General features: G+C 41.7%; 2 protein-coding genes across 2 annotated transcripts in view; both read right to left on the bottom strand.

Moving 5' to 3' along the window:
- Nucleotides 1-1,094: 1,094 nt before the first annotated feature.
- On the bottom strand, nucleotides 1,095-5,061 carry id3 (inhibitor of DNA binding 3). Its single transcript, XM_084913883.1, has 3 exons — nucleotides 2,697-5,061; nucleotides 2,290-2,363; nucleotides 1,095-1,901 (listed from the first exon to the last, which is right to left on the bottom strand). The coding sequence occupies exons 1-2, from the start codon at nucleotides 2,994-2,996 to the stop codon at nucleotides 2,310-2,312; spliced, it is 354 nt and encodes a 117-aa protein (XP_084770009.1). The 5' UTR covers nucleotides 2,997-5,061; the 3' UTR covers nucleotides 1,095-1,901; nucleotides 2,290-2,309.
- Nucleotides 5,062-24,003: 18,942 nt separating this feature from the next.
- Nucleotides 24,004-27,239, bottom strand: part of msrab (methionine sulfoxide reductase Ab) — a 39,562-nt gene continuing 36,326 nt past the window's right edge. The window contains exon 6 of the mRNA XM_084913881.1: nucleotides 24,004-24,945. Within this exon, the coding sequence (XP_084770007.1) occupies nucleotides 24,772-24,945 (174 nt within the window). The 3' untranslated portion in view covers nucleotides 24,004-24,771. The remainder of the gene's footprint in view (nucleotides 24,946-27,239) is intronic.

Below are 27,239 nucleotides of genomic sequence, written 5' to 3'. Positions count from 1 at the left end.
CATGTATTATCTATTTATTATGACGCATACTGTCCACTTATTAGTCTGATAGCAGTTAAGCTGTCATGTAACCTTGTTGTCCTGAACTTCAGGCTGTGGTGCTGCTACTATTAATAATAACGTACACGAGCATTTTAAAAGTATATAACATATATAATATTAAATATGAAGTCCTTATAGGTAGTAATAATTATATTTTGTATCACAAAAAATTCTCCACCGTGTACTGTTAATGTGATAACTTCCTACCGCGAGAAAAGCCAATAACGCATTTGCACCTCTAGATGGCGTTGCTATTTCATTATTAGTTGTACGAGGAAGGTTAGAATTGGGTCATCATGTTTAACTCTTCTCCCTTGTTGTTTTGTTGTTGTTAGCTTTCTTCTATTTTCAGATAAATAAATAAATAAATAAATAAAAACAAAGAAAGAAAGAAAAGTGCAAAAGTACAAAACTTCCGTTCAGTGTAACTATTGTTCTAGAGAGATACCGGTAGTGTGTGTCAACATCTAATTCCTGAAATTCCACACAGATCCAAGCGTTTGTTCAGCTTTTGGAAATCAGTTGTCTACAGTCATACTTCACATACTGCCCATGCATTGTTTCACTCTCTAATTAATATGATTCCATAAGGAAAGCTTCTCTGTAAAAACCATGGAAACATCTTCCTATCTTCTTTTTTTAAAAAATGTATAGTGCTACCTCAAGAGTGGTGCTTTTTAGCTTTCTAGGTAGGCAGCATACCTCTATACACTGGTGTCATAAAGGTGACATTTTAACAGGATTTATGAATGATCAGATGCACAGTTTTACAATCACATAACATCCTCTCTCTTTTACACCATTTAGTAAATTCAGTCGCTATGAACTGGTGATGCTTTCTTTGGAAAAATAGAAACACTGAGAGGAAACTCCCTTTGTTTGATTTCCAACCACTCAACCTCAAGATTCATCTAAATACATCCTGTTGTATCAGCATTTCACTGTCATCCAAGCCAGAAAGTCACGTCAGCATCCCCATCGTCTTCAGAAGAATACGACTAGTTCAAACTCATTCATTTTTCTAGACCAAACACACCACACCAGGAAAACGGTTTCACATTCTTCTTCTTCTTCTTTTTTTTATTTCATTACATAAAAACATACATGTACATACAAAGCAAACTTTATAATAAAGAGTTTATGAAACTCACAGCACATTGTCTGTAGAAATAACACAATCCCTACAAACATTTACAATTGACTCTAGTATAGAGTTCTGATTATACCTAAGACACGCAAACTCCCAATCCCCCAAAAAAACAAAAGAAAACGAAACATCCATATTGATTCACATTTCACACCCCCAGCAGATATGTACACCTTCTTAAGAAGTTTGATTAGTTCTCAAGATTATTAGAAAACATGTGTTTTGCTTTTGGGGAAGGGGGAGGGGGGGGGGGGTGATAATTGTGTGAGGTGATATGAGACTTGGATACAAAGTTCAGGTTGTGTGTCCACAAAAACTTTTGTTTGGAATGCAATACAAAAAGAAAAGAAAAGAAAAGAAAAGAAAAGAAAAGAAAAGAAAAGAAGAACAATTCCTCCGACTATCTATAAGGAATCCCAGGTTGTTTTTTTTAAGAGGAAGGCATACAAAGCTGGTAGCTTTCACTTTCCAATCCTGGCTTCTACTTTGGTGTGTTGATTTGTCTGTCCAGGGGCCAAAGAATGAGTCTCTGTTTTCTTGCTCATGCAATACTGTTGATCCCCACTCATCTAGGAAACAGTCCACTTTTTCTCTTTCTTTCTTCAAGCCCTCCTCCTCCTTCTTCTCCTTCTCTCCCAAATACCTATCCCACCCTTTCTGCCCCTCTTGTCCTCTTGCCCGGAGTGAAGTGGAGACATGTGTTTCCCTGCACCTGCGTGGAGAGAAAGGAAGAAAAGTGAAGTCAGATCTCTCCCTCTCACCCTCCCTCTCTCCCTCCCTGCAGAGGGGAGCAGACAGACTGGCGCCTAGCATGGAACTTTCATTAACCCCAGGCAGATAGCAATGAATCCACTACACAATCACTGGCCTGTCTAATTGGCGAGCATAATGAATGTGGAGGAGTGAAGACTTTCACTTTTAAGCATATCAGTACTTACATTATTCTCTCTGGCATTTATAGATTTATTTGAACTTAAGTAAAAAGGAGTAATTCAAGATATGATGATTTGCTTCAGGGCACATTTGCCTCATATATATATTTATTATATTATTATATATATTTACATACATATATGTATCAATTTGGAATATATACGTACCATAACATGCCATCTCCATCTTAATGGCACAACCGACCTTCTTCTTTGGAGAAATTGCGACTAATGTCCGCAGTCTGAATGGAGAGGACAGAGAAGAGAAGCAAGTTTCAGCAGCTGGCAATAACAGAAGTATATTCTAATAAATGCCTGAGCAGAGGTGTGACATCGCAGAGCACCATCTGCTGCTGTGTGACTGCGGTCTACAGCAGAACAGCAGCGCGATGCGCGCACGTACGCATGCGAACAAACTTTGGAAAATTCACAGAGCACGGCCTTGAACTTTAAATGACTCTGCAGTCCAGATTCATGCAGTGCAAATAACCAGCAGGCAAATTCCTGCCAGTGATCGTGACGAGTGACTGAGGATGTCGGAAAGCGACCCAGCATCAGCCCGCATCTCCCCTCACCTTTATTGACAAAACCATCTCCGGCGTGGCCGTGTCCTCTGCTTCCAGCGCGATCTGCAGGTCGAAGATGTAGTCAATAACGTGTTGCAGGATCTCCACCTGGCTGACCGACTTGTTCTGCGGGATGCTCGGAACCAGCTCCTTCAGCTTGGAGTAGCAGTCGTTCATGTCGCACAGGGCGCTCACCGGCTCATCCAGACAGGAGTGTTTATTCCGGCTGATGGCGAGGCTCTGCTCCGAAATGCAGCACACGGCCTTGTAGCAGCTCCTCACCGAGCGGACGGGACTGATGGCTTTCATGGTGAAAACGCAGGTGAAACTAGAGCGATTCACTCGGCTTGTAAGATTTCCTGCTGAGGTCTTTTCGATCAGTGTCCTGAACAGCTACAGTGCAGTGACAGCGGCGTACACTTTGGTTTTTATAAGGCACGCGCTTGCAGACGCCCCCTTTCTCGTGATTGGCCAATGTAAAGAATAAACCTAATCCCATTGGCTGATACGGAATTGGGGAAGCGTTTGGAAAGAATGAGGAAATAAGGTAGGGATGCCTGAAGGGAATTGTCAATCGATTTTTTAAGCTGTCGTTTTCTGATATTGCTCTTTATTTTAAACAGATGAAAGGTTTTAAAGTAGGTCACTTTGGAGGTGCAGAAGAATACCGTGGAAATGAGGGCTTCTATTACCTATGGGGTTCTGCCTTGTGAATAATAGCAAGGAACGTGGTTTAGAGTTGGACTTTTACTTCTTTCATCACACTTTGTTATCCGTGATCACTGGACCTTCAGGAAATGTGTCTATGTCCAGCCCCTGGAAACACCTCTCTCACAGGCTTCTGAATCGCTTCAGCACATCAGTACGGCCCTACAAAAAGGCTCTATATTAAATCTTATGAACTTCCACATTTTTGGACAGACACTCCCTAACAAAGATACAAATATATTGGAAATTTATAACCGATTACAGGCAAAAGGTCAGAGGAAATTAGTTTCCAAGAATCACAGGCTCATCCACTTATTCCCTGGCTGTCCATTTAGGGTACAGTGATAGTTCACAGCCTACTGTTTAGTCTCACTGTGTGCCATGAATAACGAAAAATCACTCCTATTATTGAAGCCCTGTGTGCTTAAGATGTCCTTTAATGTAAAAATCGGGCTTCTTTTGGGCGAGACTCTTTATAAAAGTTATATTTTAACCATGTAGAATGTCGCTCCATTTTGGTTTACATCAAAGCACGCCCCGTTCTGCTCCTATTTGGGTCTTATTTTCCTCTTTTCTCACAATCCTGTTTTGTGGAGGAATGCAGGCCTGAGCCAGCTGTGTGTCCTATCCCGGCCCAGCTGTGTTGATCTAACGCGCCAGTCCCAGACATGCTGGCGCCAGCCTCCCGACGTCATCCATTCACCCCGACGCGCACTCCCCTCTTTGGCAGACGGCCCTCCCTCCCCCGTGAACCATGGGGAGGGAGGGAAGCAGAGGCGCTCGGAGATCGGATTGGCTGAGCGGTTCTATCACTCATTAACCGGACTCTGCGCCTCCACGCTTCTCTGCTTGGGTCTACAGATGGACTCGAGACAGAAGTCGAAGGGAAAGTATTTCTAAATATCCACAGCTTTTGCAATGCTGGATATACGCAACTGTAGCTAGAGATGAATCATGAAAAGTTATAGCACAGCACTGTAGATTCTCTATTTCTGTTCATAATGAAGAAGTCCAAATGTAACATTTCAGTGTGAAGAGAAAAAAATGATTTGAACAATAGTGTTGCCCAGTGGTCTGTGGGTGCCACAAAAGTAGCCTGTATGCGATATTTTGCAACCACTCTGAAAGTCTCCACCACAGAGAACTAAAACTTATCATAGGCTCTTTTTAACTGTAGCGAAGGTGGCAACAATTTGAAAAAAACAAAAAAACATCGCGTTACATGCTACAGGAGTAGCTGATTAAAATAGCTGGGCAATACAAAAACTTCATAACCTTATAAATCTGTGCACAAACATGCTCCCAGAGATGTCCCATCTGCCCAGAGGTTCAACAGATGTTCCACTCGCTGCTTTCCTTGTGGCACCCCCCCCTCCTCACGGCAGTTGACCCTGTATTAGGAGTCATTCAGAGACCTCACTTTAGCGCAAACCACATTGAACCGTGAGACGGGACTTCGATCCAGACTATTTTAAAATCATATTGTGTGAGCAGCGCTGAGTATCTAAACAAGACTTTGACCTAAAGTATCTTTTTTAAATTTGCTGAAGGGAAGGACCAATATTGCTTTGAAATTCCCAGGCTTGGTGGGAAAATAATTGTTTGCGTTTGCTGACCGAGCCAGCTGTCGTGACAGGGTCTGGGTAAAAATTTGGCGTTTGTTAATCTGACAGAAATCACTTTTTTAGTCATTTTAAAGAGCAAGGAGCAATTTCTGTCATGTTAAAAATGGTAGTATAGCATTTTCCTGTGGTACTCATTGCCAGGGGCCTGTAGATTCCAGAGTTCCTAGTGCGTAAATCTGTGAAACCGCACACACACGCACTAGTGTGTCTGGGCAGGGATCAGGTGCTTGTCGGAAAGGCCCCGGACACAATCGGGTCTCTCTTTCAATGGATGGGAGAATTCCGAGCCCGGCGTCAGTGAGTCTGCCTCTCTCACCGCCCTCCCTCTCCCTGCTCCTCCATGCAGCTGGACGCAGACAATCAAGCCATCAACAATCGCCACGCATAATTAGCAGCACCCCCTTCTTCTCCCTTCTCTCTTTCTCTCTCCTGATGGCATTTGAATTCACTTTAAAAAAAAAAAATTCAATTACTATCAAGGAAGCAAAAATACAGTCTGATATTAACATCAGTTCTTCTATGAAAAAAAAAATCAGTTTTCACATGCAGGATCTCACTCCCCCACTCGTCTTTATCTCTCAAAGCACCTTGTGTTAACATAAACAAAGTGCCTCCTTTTGCACGAAAACAGGGTGTAGGGTAATGAGATGAAACAGAACAAGACAGCAAAGATAAACCTCTATACTGTCCCGTGGAGAGGTAGCTCTGTATACAGAAGGGTATCTTTTTCATCTGCAAGTGCAGACTCATCTTGAGAGGATAATTAAGTGGCAAGAAACTCAGTGAAACTTAATTCTTTATATCCCAAGTGTGTCTGTGTGTGTGTGCAAGTACACGCCATGCACTGTTGGTGTGTTTTCACTCTGTCCTTCATCAAAGACGCCTCAGTCTTCTCCATCAGCTTTGAGCAGCCTACAGATCCCAAGCTTTTCGCCTTAGTGACCCAGGCAGTGACACGACATTTTATGCACATTGTTGTTTTGTATTGGCCACTTGTTATCTATGTTAGAGTCTCTTGTTCAAGCTTGCGCATAATGATCCTGTTGGATTTGTAGATGAGAGGGTACATAATATGTCAGAAGATAAACTTACCCATACGTCATTCACTGAGTCACACACTCGCCCACTATGTGCCTTTTTCTGTTGTTTTGCTGAATATCCGAATGGAGTGTGTGAACAGGGGTTCTGGGTCTTTGTTGCCACTGAATAGGGAATTAATTTCCGTTGTCCAGCACTGAGAGCGCCAAATGATTAAGCAGCATGTGTCCCATTAAACATACATCAGAAGCACAGCATGTAGAGCTGCTGTTTATGTTTAAAAAACCCAGAAGTCGGTAATGTAAGGAAATATTGTGCTGCTCGCTGTGGGAACAGGGTAGTTGTCATAACTATGTTGACAGGTGGCCCTGTTGATGTCCTTGGGCATGAATAATGCTCTCTAGATGCAAGAACCCATCCAGGCAGTGGAACTGTATAGCAGGTGGGAGACAAGCCACAGAAGGCCATTTAAATCCATGATCACCACACTGGTCCAAAACAAGCTGAGTATAATGTTGAGTGCGGCTTGGCGGGTGGAGACCAGGTGTTGGTCACACTACCGTTTTGTCATTTTCATCAACAGACTGGAACAGTTAGTTTATTCTCTAGCCATCCAATGAGGATAAACATCTGGCTTTCCGTGCACAACTCAGACCTGGTGATTGTGGCTAGGATCTACATCAACTCCACCTGGTGTCTGACTTGGTCTGATTAGTCACAACACCTTCCACTGGTCTTCAACTGTAAACAAAAAAGGGCTTGGACTTGAATTCTGTAGGTTTATTCTTTTTCTTTAATCAAGAAATTCATCAACAGTCACTCTTCCATCAGACACTGAGCTTACTGTACAGCTGGTTGGCCATTAATGGAAGTTCTTTGTGCCCAAATCTCTGCTTTCAATGTTGCAAAATATGCACTTCTGTAGACAGCACAAATTGGCTGTGTCTGCTAGTTGTCTCCACAATGCTAGGAAAGAATGAGTCTGATCCACAGTTTTCATTTGGTCTCACCATTGTGGAGCTACAATCTTAACATTCAACCAGAATCAATCCAGGCAACTATTTGCTGATTACTACCAGATGATGACTATATAATTATTTTTGATACAAATGCTGTAATAGCTGTTCCTCTTGCAGTTTTTGCAAAGGGGGTATTTGTGGTGCACTATAAACTCACTTGAACTAGAGTTCTGACCTTGCATTTAAAGATTGTCTTGATCCACGCTTTATGTGACATACCCACACAGTGTGGCCAGTACCACGAGGAGAGTTTAAGAGTGGGGGTCCAAGTCTGTTATACTGATCTATCTTGCTGTAGTGCTAGCCGGCATGTTGCGGTTGCAAGCTACCATCGAAATGGAAATAAACTAATTCCAACATTTGTGACCAATTACATGATGTAATGGTATTGGTACGAAGTTTTAAGACAAAAGAGTTTGGTTGAAAATTCTGAAATCTACTTGCACCTACTAGCTGAGGCGTTCAGGGTCAAATATGGCTGTCCAACTTCCTCACAGACCCCACGGAAGTTAATACATGTGGTTTTGTATGAAGAACACATGGACCAGGAAACATAATAGAGAAATACAAACAGGAAATTTGCTTGGGTGATGAGAAAGCAGTCCAATGAAGGGAGCGAGCTGAGAGGGGCAGAGAAAATTGGTGTGGAAAATGTCTGAGGAACACACTTGAGGGCGAGTAACAGAAAGGAGAAAGAGACACTCAGACTGTGAAAGAAAGAGAGGAATTGAGAGAAAGAAAGCTGTAGAGGGGTCTGACGCTGTGGCGGATGCTGCAGGGGTTCAGCTGGTCAGGCTTCACAGAGACACACATACAGAGGCCATTAGGTCCCTGGTGGGTATCTCTGCACCTGTGTGTCATGTGTTTCTAGGTCAAGTGGGTGCCTGATAATCTAAGATGAACCGCAGCAGTGACTTTCTCCTTCTGTCACTGACATTGTATTCTTCCTCCCTCTGGCCCCCCATCCACTCCACATGCATGCATATACAAATACACGCAGACAATCCACCCCTCCTCATTTCTCTTGTCTGCTCCTTGTGCTGCTAATGAATTGGAACGGTGCAGACTGAGACATGATGCACAGCTGATTCCCCCACTCTTACACACACACACACACACACACACACACACACACACACACACACACACACACACTTACCCTTTCCTAATCTGGGTCAGCGGTGCCCCTCTTGGTCACCCCTGGTGGAGCCCTCCAGACGGAGGGCGTAGAGTGGGAGCAGAGAGGCCTGGGCTCTCAGTGACCTGATTAAAGGCTCTTACACAGACTAGTGATCTCCACAAGCAAGCAAATGACACACGTCCTGGGCAAGCTACTGGACTTTTTCTAATACTTTCTGGCTGTCGTATACTTGTCCACTTATGTGTACAGTGATCAGAAATATTTCATAGGTTCTTGTGAATTTTCTGCTCAGATCTAATCAGTCCAAAAAGACATAATGTTTTTTATCCCGAGTGGTTTTAATTGGGGTGCTGTGATGTGAACGCCACCACGGGATGGACATAAAGACTTGGGGAAAACGGATACTGCACCAGCTGGTTAGCATTGCATTGCCATGTTCAGGCACCATCTCTGAAAGGTCACCTCTCTCAGCTCATATAATGGTCCAGTGTGTTTTGTTATTCGTGTACTTTCTGTGAATCATTTTAGGCCCTGTGAGTCCATCCTGGCTCTGTGAGCCGTTGTTTTTTTTTACCGCTTACAAACAGCACAGCCCCCCCAAGAAAAGCTTCGAAATCTGTACAAAGTATTACTTCTGAGCATAAAAGGTGAAGTAATAGAAGCATGACTCACTCCAGAGGAGAGAAACACTACCAGGAAACTGCTATATCTGTTTAGCTGTGCCTGGTCTCTGTGTGTATTGTATTATGGACATTTCCTGCTGAGCATTCCCTGGTTACTCTGTAATTACTGAAAATATCCTCACACCACTAAGTTAAGAGTCTGGCCAAAAGTGGAGGGTCAACGCCACTGAAGATTTCTAAAAATGTTGCTTCCTCCAAACCCCTAGGATGGCCAAAAGAGGAATATGGCCTTTGCGAGAAAGTTCTCATGAACTTGAAGCACTTAAAAAAAGACTTTGAAATTCATAATAAAATTGACACATGTAATATATATGTGTCAATTTGAATACAATAAATATCAATGCATAATATGAGATACATAAAAGGATTATTTCACTCAACTCCTGTATGGGATTCAGCATTTGTGATCGGTGATGATTTATTTGCTCAGATTTTGAGATCTTTTTCTTTTTTTGCCTCATGGATAGTCAAATATTTGAAAAGACAGAAGTGGGAGATGTATATTAACTACATTGATAAAGACCACTGCCTAAGAAAGATGAGCTCAACACACATATGCTACTTTCACCACATTGGGCAGCTTGCTATGTCCAAATTGGCATATTTTTTATACCAGAAGCCCTTCGTGACACAACCTCTGAACTAAACCAGGAATCTTTCACTTGTTAGATTACATTGCATGACTTGAAACACGTGATCTCACATAAATACGACACTTCAAATACTTTATAGGACACAAAGCAACATCTCAGTTTCAAGAAAGAAACAGTTTCTAAGAAGTTAGCGTTAAGTTTTGCAGCTCTGCATTGTTTTCATAAAAACCAAGGGGTGCAACATGTTCGGTTTCCTGTGGGTTATATTTTAAAGGTTAGCAGAGCATGGAGGTGTGGAGCTTATCTAATCGGTGTTACTACAATCAGCAGTGGCATTTTGTAGCTGATTAGGCCAAAGTCTGACGTGACAGACAAGCTAAGACAAAGTTAGCTGATCAGTGTGTGTGAGTGTGCATATGTGTTCATTCACGTAACAACAACCTCATAATGAGTGTTTAACCACTCGAGCAGTGCTCACCTGTGTCAACGTGTTGAGGGACTGAGTTAAATATTGTCCTCCAGACGTCTGCAAGGCCTCAGAGGCCGAGAGATTACAAGCCGAGGATTAGATAAACAGGAGAAGCTACCTTTCTTTTCAAATCAATCCCGAGATTACTGATCCATTGTGCTGTTTAAATAATGAAGATAAGCCAGAGCATCAGTGCAGTTATTCACGCTTGTTTAAGATAATGCTCATAAATTACTTTGCTTCACGCCAGATGTGCGCCCCTCTTGTTAAGGAGGCTGATGATTCCACCCTCCCCGACCAACAACAACACTCCAGTGTTAGGCTAACCTCCTGGTGACTTAATCGCAGCATCTGGCAAACGTTAGGCTTCACCTGAACCCACCGTTTATGCTGTAATCTGAGCAGCGCTCTTACAGATGTGGCTTCAATAGGCAAAGCTGGCTGTGAGTGTGTGTGAGAGCGTGTGATCATATATGAACTCTCACATCTGCGCACTCTCTGGGCTCAGCTCTGCTCGCATGGTTTTAAAAGACAATCGCTCAGTTCAGGATGGGAATCCAAGAAGCCGGAGCAGGCACAGCAGGAATGCCCTTTTCACAGAGTGCACAATAACCACCCAGCCCTAGAGAACACAGTGCCTGGCTTGCCTAGTGAACGCACAACAGTGACAGTGTGCCGCGCACGTGGTCGAGATGAGTCTATGTGCCCTTTTGTTAGCAGTGACTGATGAGCGAAAAAAAAGGGGGGGGGAAAAGAAAGCGAAAACAGACAAGACCTATAAGACAATAATACCACACTCCCTGCACAGCTGGCATATTTTCTGAGAAGCTATTTCCTGTAAAAATTCTGACACGGGAATAATGATGGCTTTGATTGGGCCCCATTTAACGGGAGGCACTTCCTGTTCCTTTGTATTGGTCTCATTGTGAGAAGATGGGGTGGGAGGGGGGTGGAGTGGGCGAGGCAGGGTTTGAGGGAAACAGCTGCTGGAGATGACACAGTCAAGAACATCCCTGTGACCTCCCACCCTTGCACACAACGCACACACATTCGCACATATCACCACCTCTCACATTGGTAGACCTGTAAATGTGGGTGCATGCAGATTTTTCTGCTGGTGACCCAGTTAAATCTCTTTTTAACTTCCACGCTGAATCGAGAGTTATTCAAAGCTGGAACACGACCATGGGACGCTTACTTTCAATTCTCAGGGCAAGCGCCACTCAAAGAGCAACTTTCAGGTCATCGTTAGTAGTTAAAGTTCAAAAGCATGACACTCAGATCAGTCACTGAGCACTGCCATCTGAGGTCTTTAGTCCAGGGGAATATCTAGATTAGCAGATTACTGTGCCTCTATTCAAACAACCCAGGGATAATACCTTTAGCAACCTGTTTACAGGAAACCAGGGCCGAGTGTTTTCATAAAATTATCATATATAAATTGTCACCAATATACCTAAATGCCATTAGTAATCACAGTATAAGCCAGATTAATGAGCAGAGAATGAAAAAGAGCACGCTTTCAACAGATAAGAGTTTTTTTAAACTCTTATCTAAAATTAGTTATTAAACTAAGCTGCAGCTTAAATGTCAAAAACAAGTCAGTATCTTTGAAATCTTTGTTGTTAAAAAAAGCTTTCGTTAAATGTTATTTAAAGGTTAGGGTTTGTGATCGCGTCTGTTTTGTTTGTACAAAGTGAGGGAAGTCTCACTTCTTATCTGTAAAGGAAGGTCTGTGGTTCTCAAGTTAATTGCTGCAAGCGCAGCTGTACGTTGCACTTCTTCTTCTGGAGAGCCTGACATAACCTTTGGTTTGCCTAGTTTTGAGAATAATTGTGAAATTAGAAAACTTTGCAAGACGTTCTCTGCTCAGAGGTGGAATGCACACACGCGAACGCACACTTAGTCTTTATGCACACACGCTGACGTTTTCTGAGTGAGGTTTTCCATTAGCGTTTTTGCAGAGATCACAGGTTCTTCTGTTTCCTGCCACACTCAGTGTTTCGCCACACAAGCTAACCAGTGTTCATGCACTCTCTGCTGTGCATTGAACATGATCACTGGAAAATCATCAGCACACACACACTCACACCTGCCACAAACACAGATGCAAGAGCACAAACACAGTTATGGTTAAGCTTGATTATGCATCTGTGTTTCTCACACTCTCTCTCTCTCTCATACACACACACACACACACACACACACACACACACACACACACACACACACACACACACACACACACACACACATATATAGATAGATGGATAGATATACATATAATGTTGTGTATATAATATGCAAAAGCAAAGCAGATTTAAAGAACTCCATTGGTGAAGATAAGCTTGGCAAACCTTTGATAAAGTCATCTGCTCCATTCAGCTACAAACCATATATTTTTAACCAATCAGTTTCCAAGGCTGGATAAAGTGCCCTAATGTCTCATTACATGAGGGCAGTGGAAGTTATCGCACTTAGCGATATAATAGAATTTCCATCATTATTCCTCTCAGCACATTTTACACACCGGTTGAGTTACTGTTAGTCATTACTGCTGCTCTTTGACACAATTCGTGTTCTGAATAGAAAAAAACACTTTGCGCCTCTTTTCAGGGATCTTCTCAGATTTGATATAGGTGATCTCATGGCAGGCAGCATTGTCTGATTATGGGAACCCTTACAGTTGAATTTGTGCAAACTGCAAAGGGTGTCCAAGAAGACTCAGTACTGAGGTTTGTTCTTTTTACTTTTCATGTAAATGACACGTTCTTCAGTAACTGAGAATAATAAACATAAACCTGATGATGAGATTATCTTGAACTGTCAACAATCTATGGGCCGACTTTTAAATCGCTTCAGTCCTTCTTTTCCAATTTAGAGGTTGTGCTCACTAATCATAAACTGATTGTTAATAAAGATGGAAATTAACTTCATCATTTTGACCAGCAATGATCATTTTGTAATCTCTATTAAAAATGCTTAAAATATTAAGAGTTGCAGGTATAAATAACATGTAATTTGGTTCAGTTACTCAATTAGTGAGACAAAAAATGATTTTAACAGAAAGAAAAATGTGTTTGTTACATTTACATTTTTGAGTTATTAACTGCTGCATAGTTTTACTTATATACCTTTTATTTTTTTTATGTACAATTTATTATTAAAATAATCTCTCTTACTTGTGATTCTTTATCCCTTTCTTCATTTTCTGTTGGTCTTTTATTCTGTTATAAAGTGAATGAGACCTTAATGTTAAAATGAATACTGGAGGGATGGCTATGATGTTTTGGCTTTTCTGGAAAATAATTTAATCATCTTATTTTTCCCTTTCAGTCTATATTTCTAATTTACATTATATTTCTTTTGTCACCATCATAACTTACTGTTCTTTTTCTTCTTTTCTTAAATCGCCTGCTCTTATCCATTTTTCCAGCTGTGCTGTATCAACAGTCCAGATGTTGAGAGACTGGCTCTCATAACCTCTTCTACTGTCATTCTCCTCACTATAAGCCAGATCTTATTTGATATTTAAAATGTTAGCTCTTTTTTTTAGGGAGGACTTTTGTTTGTGTCTTTTGTCCTTTGTGTGCAATTTTATGATCATGAAGAAATTTGATTTCTGCACAGTTTTAATTCTCATTATAAAAACACTACAACAACAAAAAATTCCGTCTTTCAAAAAAACATTTGCATTAGCAATTTTCTTTGTCCTCATTTGCTGTTTTTTCTTCAGTTTTGTTTATTTTTATTTTACTTTTCATTGCTGCATTGATTTGCTAAAACGACATTTAACAGATTAAAAACTAGATATTTTTGACTAAAACTTCACAAAGTGTGTTCATAACAGTTTGCTGTAGTTCTGATACACCTTATAACCAAACAAAAGTACACAATTTATTGTCTGACATTATTCATGACAGGTTTTATTTAGTACAACCTAATAAAGTATCAGTGCCCATTGACACATCTTTATAGTTTAGGACTACAGCTTGCTACATGTAGTATTTACAATAATTAAGTATAAGCAACATTTTTGGCCAGTAGGTGCAGAAATAGGCAAGTTTTATAGGATTATATGTGAAAATAAAAAGAGCATTGTAAGGAAAAGACTGATGGAAGTTCAGTGCGATGTTACAACCTAGCATCCTTTACACACACCCACACACACACCCACACACCCACACACCTCAGACACACAATCGCTCCCTCTCTCTTAGCTTTAAAACAAATGCTAAAACTGTTATCTTCACGTAGCACTTTACTGGCTGGGTCAAAGGACACTTAGCCTCTAAAGTTACTATCTCTGCATGCGAATGGCCATTCATCAAAGTGGACCCAATGTCACCTTCCTCACCCCTTGTCCCATAATGCACCTCTCCTCCTCCTCCTCAACACTGTCATCCATGGTTCCTGCAACTGCTCACCCCTCCTTCGTTCCCCCGCTCTAGTGCTTCCTTCAAAGCGCACATTGATCATCAGTGGATAGACAGTTTAAGAGAGTCGTACTGGTTTCGCTGAGCGAGTGTGTCTGTGCATCAGCAGGGGTCACACTGTGAAATTAGGCTGCATGCCAAGGCTAATTGAACTCAGGGTCACTAACGCGCATCACTGACCGTGTTAGTTAGCATATCTACTGATAAGATTGTGTGCACGTGTGTGTGTGCACGCGTGGTTGTGTGTATTGCAGGTAATTTAAAATACAACAGCAAACAGAACCCAAGGTAGCCATAATAAGGAATGACTACAGTTAAGTGGTTTAAGGTGTCACGGGAAATGACATTCACAGACCATCAAAGGCATTTTTCACACATTGCTGTGATAATAACCACAATTGTTTCACTGCTGTTTATAGAACAAGAGGTTTTAAATTGGAAGTAGCTTGCAATTAAACAAACCATGCATACACAAAGTATATACATTCATACATGTAAGTGGACAATAACAATCACAACCAGCGTTTGTTCCCATCTCAAGACTGCTATCAGGAAATTTTCCCCCCTGATGTTTTGGATGTTCTACGCATATAAGAGGCCACAAATGCTCTCTAATTTAATTTTGCATCCTTCTCAAAATAGATGGCCAGCATTAACTGCCCACATGAAGAAACACCAAAAAGTAACTCACACATACATACAAAAGTCTAACTACTGAAAGGTCAAATTAGGTAGCAATTAGGCAAATTGAAATAGCTGCTAAATCCATTTTGCTCTAATTAGAAAACTTAGTAGTACCACAATTTGTAATGCATTAGTCCAGTCACCTCTATGTAATTAAGACATTTCATTTCACCTGCTGTGACCCGACATCTCCTGAATATCATTAAAAAGCAGCTTTTTCGAGGTTGTGTGAGAATGTAAAAAAAGGCCACAGTTTGCAAATACTTGCACACTAGTTAAAAGGAGACAGTTTAGGTTCTGCTCAACAGTAGTCACTATAGCTACAAGTAACATTAAGGGACATTAAGGAAAGAGTAAATGGTAAAACATGGTGTACCAGGGGCACAACTGTAAGTTCTGCAGCAATGTTAAAATGGGTTAGATCAGATGTTGTGAGTAAGGTAGCATTTGTTTGTTTTTCTCATGTGCGAGAAGATCAAACTGGAGATAAAAACCTCTACAGTTTCAATTTTATATGCATAACACAATCAAAACATCAGTACATTTTAAAGTTCAAGATTCTACACATGAAAGTACAGTAAAGTTCATGAGAAGTGCTGCTGTTATAAGTGACAATATGTCTGGAAGTGAAGAAAAGCTGGTAGTTTTGAGTTAGAAAGAGCTAGCCAGATATCTGCAACCTTCTTCTCATAAAGCCTAACATTTCCCCGTATGTTCCATATTTTATTGCACGAGTTCGACTGTAACAATCTAATCTCCAGAGAATGAAGTTAACTTTATTTGCATCTGTTCTGCTGAGATGCTGCTTTGATGTTGACCCATGTCATCCCGGTGGCTTCTAATCAAATGACCTAATGAAGGGGGTGGTGATGAGTGTGTGTGTGTGTGTGTGTGTCTGCCGTCAGACTGCAGACTGAGACTATCCGCTTTCTCTGCCCATGTGGAGCAAAGGGTCAAGAGTTGCAACAGTTTTAATGATGGCTTGAGTGAATGTGTGCGAGAGGGTGTGAGTGTGTATTGTGCACTAGATTCCTTTGTGCTCATCTTTCCTGAGTTGCGGTTCTCTGTAGCGTGACCTCCGGCCTGGTCACTTGACCTTTCCAGTGTTGACCCGTCCTTGGTCATCCAGCTGTAAAACAGACTGTGCACATCTGCGCTTTGGTTACATCCTGAAGAAGTTCTGTGCTCTTTAAATGAAAAAGCCTTATAAACACATCTGTTTGTTTTCTCACAGTGTGGGTTCCTACGTGGTTTCCTCCTGTGATTGGCCTATTTGCTCACTCTAAATCTGCATGCTAGAATCTTTACTATTATCGTTGTTCTTCCATAGGTTTTTTTCCCCCTAGATTCCTTGCCCCCTCTGCAGAGGACCAGAGGAACTGCATTTGCGCACACTGACACAACTTACAGTAAGGCATTTGGGAGCAGGCAAACGAAAGAGGAGCTGCATTTACTTCCTAATATTGTTAAGTTTTACATGTTAATCAAATAGATGATGCACTGCCTAGTATTTAATATTTGCTTTTTCCTTTCCTTTGCTTTCCTTTGCTTTCCTTTCCTTTCCCTTCCCTTCCTTTCCTTTCCTTTCCTTTCCTTTCCTTTCCTCGTGGAGATATGAATAATGCCATTTGGACGGGTCTCACTTAAATGACTCTCAAATACACACAGGAACAATTTATTAGAAAAAAGTGGGGTGTTTGGGATGATTGTCAAACCATTCCAGGAGAGAAGAAACAGAGCGTACAGATTTCCGTCGCAGTTGCATCTGGCTGACGGAGAAACTTTGACACACAAATCTGTCTTCAACAGCCCGAAAATCTCAATCTAAGAGGGCAGTTTCACGAAGTTCGAAGCTTGTGGAATGAATACGGCGTAAGACCTGCGCGACAAGCCACGGCAACAGACTGAAAAAAATAAAATCTCCCCTTTTTCTACCCGCATCTTTCTTTCTTTCTATTTGAACTTGTTGGGTCCCCGATAAAGCACACAGGGCCCCCTTTTCGTCTCCTCCCATCCATCTCTCTTTCTCTCCTTCCTCTATATCTCTCTTTCTCTCTCTCCCCCCTGCTAGGATCCCCACAGCTGCGCGGACCAGGTGCGTTCCGCCCCGACACACACACACGCGCGCGCTGACACACACACACCCTTACACCCGCCAACGGACGCAGCAGGAAATGCCTAATACCAGTTTTAGAATGATGCCACTATGCCAGCTTGACAGGGAGGCTGCAGGATCTGTCACAAGAGAAGGCAACGGAGACCGAGAGAGAAAGCAAGCCCGACTGAGTGAGCAGTATCTCGCACAAAACGAGGAAACCGAAAGAATGAAATAATTGCTTTATTTCCAAATGTTACCTTCTAATATTAAGTTGAGACAGCCGAAAAGACTTTCCGCTGTTCTACCAAATAGTGTCATCTCACGGGGATTCATTTCCAATACTTGCATTTCCACTGACAGAGCCAAACATACATCCAGTGACACCCCTCTCCAGGGATCCTAAAGTAAAAGGGACCTCTTTGTGACTGTGCTTATGCGTGGGACAGCGCACGCATGTGTGACTTTACGTGTGGGTGGATGCACATGTGTTTTTATAACAAAAAAAAAAGAAAAGAAAAAAGTACCAGTTATTTTGGTCTGTGGCTCACCACAGCTCACACTCTCCTCTGTCTTGTACTCATCTCACATGGCCCCAACAGAAGAAGGGGAAAAAGTGTGTGACAGACTGAGAAGCCAGTGAACAAGAGAAAGACAGATCAGAAAATACAGATAAGATAAAGAACGAGTTGATGAGGTGGAGGAAAATAAATTTGTCATCAAAAGGTTTGCACACTACAGGAGATTTTAGAAAATATCCAAAAAATCAGTATGCACCGCTGGCCTAATTCGTATTTGATGGCCTCCATTTGTACTGGTGCTGGTGTGTTTCTTCTCAAAAGTACTGCACTTCTCATAAAATGTCTCACAGAACGAGATCTTGGGAAGGGAGCCAATACGTGTTTCATACAACAGTGAAGAAGATTACTTCCTAAGCAAAAAAGCATATATAGTCCCACCAGTCATAATTTCCTAAAACCTAAGCGTCTTCCAGGCTACCATATACGGGTGGCCTGGTGATACAGGGGTTAGTGCTATCATCTCACAGCAAGAAGGTTCCTGAATTGAACCCCAGCTGGGGCCTTTCTGCGTGGAGCTTGCACTTTCTTCCTGTGCCAGTTAGGGCTTCCTCCTACAGTCCAAACACATGCACATCTATTGGCCACGGAGGTGAGGTAAGCAGACAAAGTGCTTTAGGCGTATAAAATGCATGGTTAAATGGCGTGCAGTCTAAAGAAGCAGGTTTAGTCATAGTTTTTTATTTAAAACGTCAGTTTTATTCATCCGTAATTTAGTCATCTAAATTCTTTTTACTCTGCTTTAGTCGACTGCATATCGTGAGATTATATTAGACTAAATCTAGATCTAAAGTTGAGTCATTTGAATAAAATATAAAGTGTAACAGTTTACACAGTTTAAAAAGCATTTTACTTTTCTTTTGTTTCCTTCCCAGAATAAACAAAGCTCTACCCTTTCCCCGGGGCAGCTCAAATGTGCGCATCTAATCTTACTGCACACTTCCAAACTCGTCCCACGTTTCTACGCAATTAAGTAGTTCTGATTGGATCTAATCTCTGCAGAGACGTTTTTATTCATGCACAGTGAGCGTCAGTTCATTTCCTCACACTTTTTGTCCTCATGCATTAGTTTTTATTTCCTTATAGGCAATTTCGTAGACATTGGTTAAAACCAGTCTAAACTAAATGACAATTTTTTGTTGCCCCTGTAAGCATTTTTAGCCTTGGACTAGGCTAAGTCCACTTCTCGTATCTGAGGCTACTACACAATGTTTTTGGAGCATGGTTACAGTCAGTCTTAGGGATCGAAAATAAAAACATATGTATGTTAAATTGTGGCATACATATTATGCTATTAATTGATTAAAATCTGATTATCTTCAATAAGAACCACACACCAACTTGCACTACTGTGTAATAGTCTACTATAGACTATTACACAGTACTCGGATCATCATGAACAATCAACTAGATTTGCAAAAAAAAAAAAAAAAAGCAATAAAAAAAACAACAAAAATCAGTAGCACAAGTCTCTAATCATCCCACTGACCCAGTCCAATTTAATAGCACATTATAGGACAACATTTGATCAGCTGACATGATGGGACATTATCACTGCATCTAAAGTAACAGCCCTGATGGTGTCTCACTGATAAATGCGCATTAAGTTGCATACATTTAACCTTTTTTGCCTTTGCTTTTTTTGTCAGTCTTTGTAAAAACTCTTACGGGTGAAGCAGCTTTGCTACTTGTAATATTCAGTTAAATGAGGAAAATGCAAAGCCATTAATAGTCTAATATGTCATAGTTACTTATCATGTATATGCTGAACGTTCTGAGGTATTGATATTTTTTTTCCTCCCACAGAGGTCTATAAATAGGAAATGATGCACATGGTGCATGTTACTATGTATATGTCAGAGGTCAGTGTGATCAGAGACAAATGTGCAGTGAAAAGCACAAGAGAAATGTGGCTAACGAAAACCCTTTGCATTTTATTGTATTGGAAACTTAGAGAGACCGCCAAACTCATATATTGACACATACACAATTGCACACCCTGACACCTCAATGTGGCCACATTCTCACCTCAAACCTTTCCATTCACTGACTGACAGGCCAGCGTTTCCACCAGCGGATGTTTTTTGAGGCCAGTATTTCTTTGAAAAGACACAGAGGGCCTCAGCCGCACAGGAGAAAATTACGTCTTCAGTAGGATACCAAGAGTCTTCGTGCCTCACTGCTGAACCCTTTCTCTTTCATACACCATGGAGGTTATAATTTTCTTTTTGCGTGCATCAACTGAAATGTTTCACAGAATGACATAATTCTGTGTTGGAACCTGTTGGAAGTAAATTTCTATACAAAAAAACTAAACATAGATGCACACACACATATGCACACACTCCAACAGGAAGAGTGTGGGTGTTTGGGAGCAGCTGCATGGAGTGGCATCAGACCCAGCTTCCTCCTGGTGCAGCGAGCACCATCTCTCCTCCCTTTTCTTTTTCTCTCCCACCATCTACTCATTTCCTACACATTTATTTCTAATCTTCCTTTGTTGTCGCCACTTCCTAGACAGAAACATATATTTAGTTGCAAATAGGCAACATCATCATGCCACCATCTTTATGATGAGTCTCATCAGGAAACTGAACCCAAGATTCAATCTGCACCGTTGACAGAAATTAGTTGGCTGTGGCAAGCACACGGAAAACAGTTTGCGCATGTTGCAATGCAAAGACTGTGTGTGTGTGTGTGTGTCCTGTTTCTGCCCTCTTTCCTTAGAATGGTTACACATCAGCACATTGCCACCTGAAAGCCCAAACGTTACTCAATACTTTCCTGCACTGAGCTCTAATTGAGAGCTTGCTAGCAATTTTAAGAGTTTACTTAACTTGCGCACTTGCGCGATGTGAAGCTGCAATGACTCAAGCAGTTGATGGACAGAGCAGATAAAGCTATAAAAACACACACACACACACACACACACACACACACACTACATAAAAGAGAGATGGTTTGGAAATTTATCTGTTATATGGGCGCCTCAGCTGCAAAATGTCAATCTTTTGATTGTTACACAATCATCTCTGTAGTGGCTTGATTATAAAAATGACATGATAAACAGGATGCATTGCATGTGTCAGAGAAATGTTCAGCAGTGTTTGAATCAAGGCCAGTGGAATCTTCTTCTAACACAAAGAGGCACAGGTGCAAGAGCCTAAGCATCTTGGTGTTTCAATTTTCTTTTCACTTTTCTCTCTTCTTGCTCCATACTGCTATTACTCAGTCCAATTCCAGCCATTACTACTACATCTTTCTGCTTTCTTTTAAGAGCTCCTCTCAACCATTTTCTGTCAGCAGCACACTCCCAGTACGTGATAACTGTGCTGAAGACACTCAGCAGTTATTTCTGTGTTTCCTGTGTGTCATGTGGTGGTAGCTTGAGCTAGCTAGCATGGCTGACAACACACAGGCTCCCAGGTGCAGAGTGTCACGGAGTGGGCTGTCAGCCAGAAAGCCTGTGGGCCAGTTAGCAGCCAACAGGGCCCTGCAGCACGTGCTGGCCTCCACCCCCCCAGTGCTATTCCCAGTGGCAAAGAAGAACAAAGTTATAACATTCTGTCTTTTTTGGGAAAACACATGTGTATGTGAACATGTGTGAGCCTGCGTTTCTGCTGCACCAAAGTAACCTGTTTGAGAGTACATTTTTTAAACACAACATCACTGCTTTGTCACTGACTGGCATGCTGTAGCTGATCTGCCGTATTTGGTAATATGCTCGTGTTTCTCCCTCAGAGTTAAAGGGTCAGGCTGCACTAACAGAGCCGACCTCGAGTGAAACCGGCATGCAGGGGCACCAGGGTTTGCCCTCTTCCCCCAGCTCGCCCCCAGGCCACAGATGCATCGACCCAGACAAGGCTGCACTTCTCTGGGCAGCACAGAGAGACTGCTGTGCTCTGGTTCCTGGAGCCCTGATGCTCTGATTGAGACCCTGCGCCCATGCAGGAACCAGAGGGAGGGGAAGAGAGAGCAACAGAGGGGATGCAAACACATCTGGCATCTGCAAAACCCGCACACAACTTCTCATATCATCACGGAGTAATGTACAGGCCCTATAGAAAAGCAAAGCGCTCCCATCCCTTCGCTATCACACGTGCGGAAGACGATACGCACCCCCACACAACCAAATGGTTGCCTCGCTCCAAATTCTCATAATTATGTGAGGAGCAGGACAAGAAGGCACAACAATCCTCCAGCTGGTAGGACAGCACCAGTATACACCGCTCTGTGCTATTGTTCTTTATATATAGCTCTCCAAGAAAAGCTGTGTTGGTGTCTAAAACAATAGATTATGTCACCACATGGTATCTAAAACAGGAAATGGTATAAAACAATGCTCTCTCCAATGGTGTATGCACATAGGGTATGGTATATAAATAAAGTTAGCTCGATTGAAGCTCTTAAAGGGAAGATACATGAAAAGCTATGAAAAGAGGACACCTTAGAGAGCATATCAGAGTGCAAGAATTTGTGTGGGTGCACGTCTCTGCAAGGTGTCTTTTTGGTGTGTTTGCTTCTTTTGCGTGGGCGCTGCCTTTTGCATTAGGCGGCAGTACAGGACGGAGTTCGAGGTAGCGGTTGGGACTTGTGTTTGTGAGGGTTGTGTGTACACGTGTGGGTAAGAGTGCAGAGTACCTCTCATAAACAGCCAGCACCAGCTTCAGCCCACTGTTCCACAGTGCCACAGGTCTTTGCAAAAGCTTTCTTCAAATCATCTGGTAACGATTTTCATGAGCACAGTTGTTTAAAAACGGATGGGTAATACACAAAAAGAATGCTTGTGACAGAAAAAAAGAATATATCAAATGCGTGATGCTGGTATGGATGTGAGCTGCCCCCTCTCTTGGAGTATAGGCCAGTGAGAGGCAAAGCAGCACGCTGGAGCGGTGAGCCCTTTGTGGCCAGCTGTGGGGCCATTAAAGGCCCATCTGCAGACAATAGGCTCTGTCTGAAGGGCGCACACAGCCTGGTTCCTGTCCTGTTCTGCCTCACTGTGTTTGTGTATGGATGCGTACATGAGAGTACCAAGCATTTCCAAGCCCCATTTTAATCTATTACAAAGGAATACAGAGAAAACACATTTACTCACGCAGCTACACTCTAAATGGCACTCGTTTTTACATGTCTGTGTTAAAGCCGGTAATTTTCCACACAAAAATCTCTCCCTACGTATTATCAACTCATAACCTGAGTTAGCGATAACGGCGTCTCTGCTTTGTGGGAGAATCATACTGTGGCTCACTAAGGCATCTCTTGTTTCAGTCAGAAATCATCACAGATGGTGGAAAACCTGATGTCACAGCGCAATTAAGGCTTTAATGCCACCCTCTTCGTCAAAGACGGGGGAAATGAAGATCGCTTCATTAAAAGGTTATCTCCTCTCACACACTTGAGACGCAAAGCAGAATGCAAAAATATAAGCAGGCACTGGAAAACAGCAAGCTGGCCCAACCACACACCACTCAGCGCGGTTCGATCAAGCAAGCCACAGCTTCACATGCCTCGACACACACGCACACACATACAGAGCTGCTGCATGCAGACACATGCAAAAATATCTGTCCCAATACTAAAATAGGCCCACAGAGGTTGCACCTGCACCTGTGCCCTGGTCCACACCTACACACAGGTGTCAGGATGTGACACATACACACAGACAGAGAGAGATAGCAGAGAGGGAGGGGGAAGAACAAGAGCGGGGTGAATCACACTACTGCGGTCGACCAGAAAGCTTTTTCTAGATATCATCTCTGTATTTTGGAGTGTAACCATGTGTGTGATTTTCATTTTTAAACAGACTTTCATGTTGATGTGTTTAATTATAAAAAACACACAAGAAATTCTGCACACAAGGCAGAATCGGAAATTCAATTCTTTTAAGTATGTCAAATAATGAGCCTTTCATTCCTAATTATGGGCTACGTAGCGTAGAGTGAAAGTTTAAGCAAACCGTGTATCATATTGAATGCACGGGTATTCAAGTGTGTCATTGTGTGATTCAGAATGAATGGCCTTTGAATGTGCATCTGTTTATCACAGTGAGTCACCCATTTGTCCCCCCGGTGGTACGTCCCTTCTCAAATGGGGCTGAAAAGGGGACAAAGTACTTTACGCAGTGGTTTTTCTTTATTTTATGAATATAGATATCTGTGTGTATATATATACGGAGCTTTGTGGGCAGACATATGCATAAATTAACACATACTGACACATATATACACAAACACCTGCACACTAAACATAAGGTAGGAGGAGAAACATTTTTATTTCCAGTGTAATAATAAGAAAGACAATAAGCAATAAGAAAATAAAACGCAGTGTTTAGAAAAGTTAAAAACTAAAGAAAAACAGCATTAAAATCAAGCTGGTATTGGTGTCTTTGCCTGCTAAGAAGTATAAGAAACTGAGCTTTGTCACAGTGCTGTGGCAGTGTTGGAGGTGAGACGGATTACATGGATCAGGTTAGAAAACCGTTTCATCTTCCAGTTTACCAAGACAATGTTTATACACCCTTCCTTTGCGATATCATCCCACATTATATGTATATTATACATAACGTATGGATTTCTTTTGTGAAATCTCGCCACCCTCTGGAAGCTGTTAGTTACTGCAGTCAAAAAGAGCACTGCAATACAAAATTCAATCATGTTTCAAATTAATTTTTATGCAGCTTTTAAACATTTATTTTATGTCATTGCTGTCCAGATTTTTCAAGTTTTTTTTTTTTTTTTTGTTTTATTTAGAAAATCTCTCAAAAATGTTTTACACATGTTTGTATTCTCCATAGCTGGCAGGCAGCCAGGAATTACTGAAGCTTATAACAGATATGAGGCTCAGTAATGATGTTGACTAATGTGTTATTATCTTACAAATAAAGACAGATGCATTGTAGATACAGTCCATTTATAAGAAAAAGAAAATAAATTAGATGCATGGACTGCGAACAATGAAATTAGTGCCTATAAGCATATTCTGCGAGCTGAGTATTTTCCCTCTCACCACACGTGGCTCACAGTTCATCCTTTCTGGCGCCGATGGGACAGGAAATCCCGGTGCCTTTGAGGCCACAGTAGCCTTTAGGTACCTTCTTCAGGTACTGCTGGTGATAGTCCTCAGCGTAGTAAAACTGCTGCCCAACCAGAATCTCAGTTGTAATGGGACCATATCCTTTTTTCTCCAGCTCCTAGAGACAAAACACAAATATTCACCACTTTAGTTAAAACTGAATGCAAACTGAGAAAAAAAAGAAAAGAAAAAAAAAAAGCACCTGTTCATAGTGTACACTGTTTGTTATTCAGCTGGTGCTCAGTACAGTGATGCCATTGACTGAGGTTAGTCGTTGTCATTACGTCGTGGGTTTGTATTCTCCACACTGCTTTCATTACCACACTCATGAAATATATTCAGTATTGCTTTCTCCAACTCCCTTAGCTTCCTCAAATGAACACACCTCTTAAATGTTTTTTTTTTTTTTTTTCAAATTCTGTAGTGTATTGCATGTGAACTTCCAATACATCTCCCTCATACAGTAAAGAGATTCTGCTCCTCAACTAGAAAGCAGGGTGATTGAGTGACAGAAGAAAGGAACATCTTTTGTTTTGTAGTGCAGCGTGCTTCTGTGGCTCTCTCTGTGGGACAAAGCATCAAAGAGTATCCGCTCTCTTTGAGGCCTCTTTAAGACATTTTCACACTTAGCCTTTTCTAAACACCTTGAGAGAAGGCTTCAAACCCACTAAAGCAGCACGTTCGTTCACATAGACACTCATAACGCCTTGAAAAACACCTCTGACAGATATATCAAAGGTTTACCTGCTGTGCTGAGTGGTTTTCTCTATCTAATAATACAAGCACTCAGGCCTCTCTAGATCAGTGCTCCTGAGAGCTGACAAACAACAAGTCTGAGCTGCACTGGGACTGTCTGTGGGCAACAAGTAGCTTGTGTGTACAACAGATTGCTACACCTCAGAGAGAGCAGTTTGCAGCACTGAGGTGCTTTGCTTTGTGGGGGCGTCAGATGGGCTCAGAAAGTACAACAAAACAAGAGCTGATTGTGCTCAAGAAGGATGAGCATGTTCTTACCTTCTGCATGTAACCACAGTCATTAAGTATGTTGTTTATATCCGATAAGAGTATTGTGTAGAAGGTTGTGATTGTACAAACCTCAAAGATCTAGCCCTAAACTTTACAGTCCTTCTGAGCAGGTTTTGGCTCATCACTTTGGTTTTATGAGAGCTCTTCTGCTTCATTTTTATTAACCAGCACCGCCGGTAAACAGGGTTGGGGTTAATTAATCCATATTTTGTTTGCTGAAAATTGATTAGTTACTGTTAAGTTGACATTTTTATACACTCGCTGGTCACTTTAGGGTTAGGGATAGGGTACATATTGCCAGCACTAGGCTGGATCCCTTTTTCCTTAATTCTTCACGCCAATGGAAACATAATCAGGGATTTTGCTCCATATTGACTGCAGTCATAAACGGATGTACATGGTTAGCAACCATGTACAAATGGTCCTAAGGGACCTAAAGTGTGCCACGAAACACCATTAAACCTCCACCAGCGGTATGGATTTGTGTTTTCAGGAATTTATGGCAAATTTTGATGTCTCCGCAGAAATCGAGACTCATCAGACCAGGCAGCATTTTCCAATTTTCTATGTTGTCAGATTTTGTGAATTGTAGCCTCACGTTACTGTTCTAAGCTGACAGAAGTGGTCTGCATACCTTGGTTGTGTCAAGTTGTTATAGTGTTACTGTTGCCCTCCTGTCAGCTCGAAGAAATCTGGCCATTCTCCTTTGACCTCTGGCATCAACAAGGCATTGTTATTCAGAGAACTGCTGCTAAACCCAAGGGATGCCTGTGCAGCTTAAACCACCTTTCTTCCCCATTCTGATATTCAGTTTTATCTTCAGCACATCATCTTGACCATGTCTATATGCCTAAATACATACAGTTGCTGTCATGTGATTGGCTGATTAGATATTTGTATTAACAAACACTTGAATAGCTCCATCCAATGAAGTAGACAGTGAGTATACTTAGTAAAAAACCCACATGACCAGATTTTGCTTGTTAAATCAGTCAGTCCATCATCAAAACTGTTACAATTTCTTTGATTAAATTACTAATTATAACTGAGCTGATGAGTCTGGAAATTCTGTTGGAAAAGAGAAACAATAAAAACTCACAATGAAGCAGCGGTATGCTGTTTTTCACTGCCTAGAGCTATTTAGCTGTGAGAGTTCAACAAAGCTAACCTCATACCTTTGGTCATCAGTAATTGTGTGATGAGAGAGGGAGACAATATCAGAAAAAATATCATTTCTAACTGAGACTAATGTCAGTGAAAAGCAGCAGGGTAGTGTGTGATGTTGCCCACATGGAGGCAGTGTGGTACTAACCGTGTGTGCTCGGGTTTGCTGGAGGTGATGCAGTGGAGTCAGTAAATCAAAGCTCTGCACCCCACAGAGAGGCT

Source organism: Perissodus microlepis, chromosome 19, assembly GCF_051167445.1.
Source record: "Perissodus microlepis isolate ML-2025 ecotype Zambia chromosome 19, ASM5116744v1, whole genome shotgun sequence".
Taxonomy (NCBI): Eukaryota; Metazoa; Chordata; class Actinopteri; order Cichliformes; family Cichlidae; genus Perissodus; species Perissodus microlepis.
Note: the sequence above shows the minus strand (reverse complement) of the source record. Positions and strands in the feature narration are given on the sequence as shown.

What these genes read in the sequence shown, in the direction of transcription:
- id3 (XM_084913883.1), bottom strand. Translation starts at nt 2,996, where the DNA reads ATGAAAGCCATCAGTCCCGTCCGCTCGGTGAGGAGCTGCTACAAGGCC. An exon ending in AGATGGTTTTGTCAATAAAG is followed by an intron (nt 2,364 to 2,696) that starts GTGAGGGGAGAT and finishes CTCTCCATTCAG; the next exon opens with ACTGCGGACATTAGTCGCAA.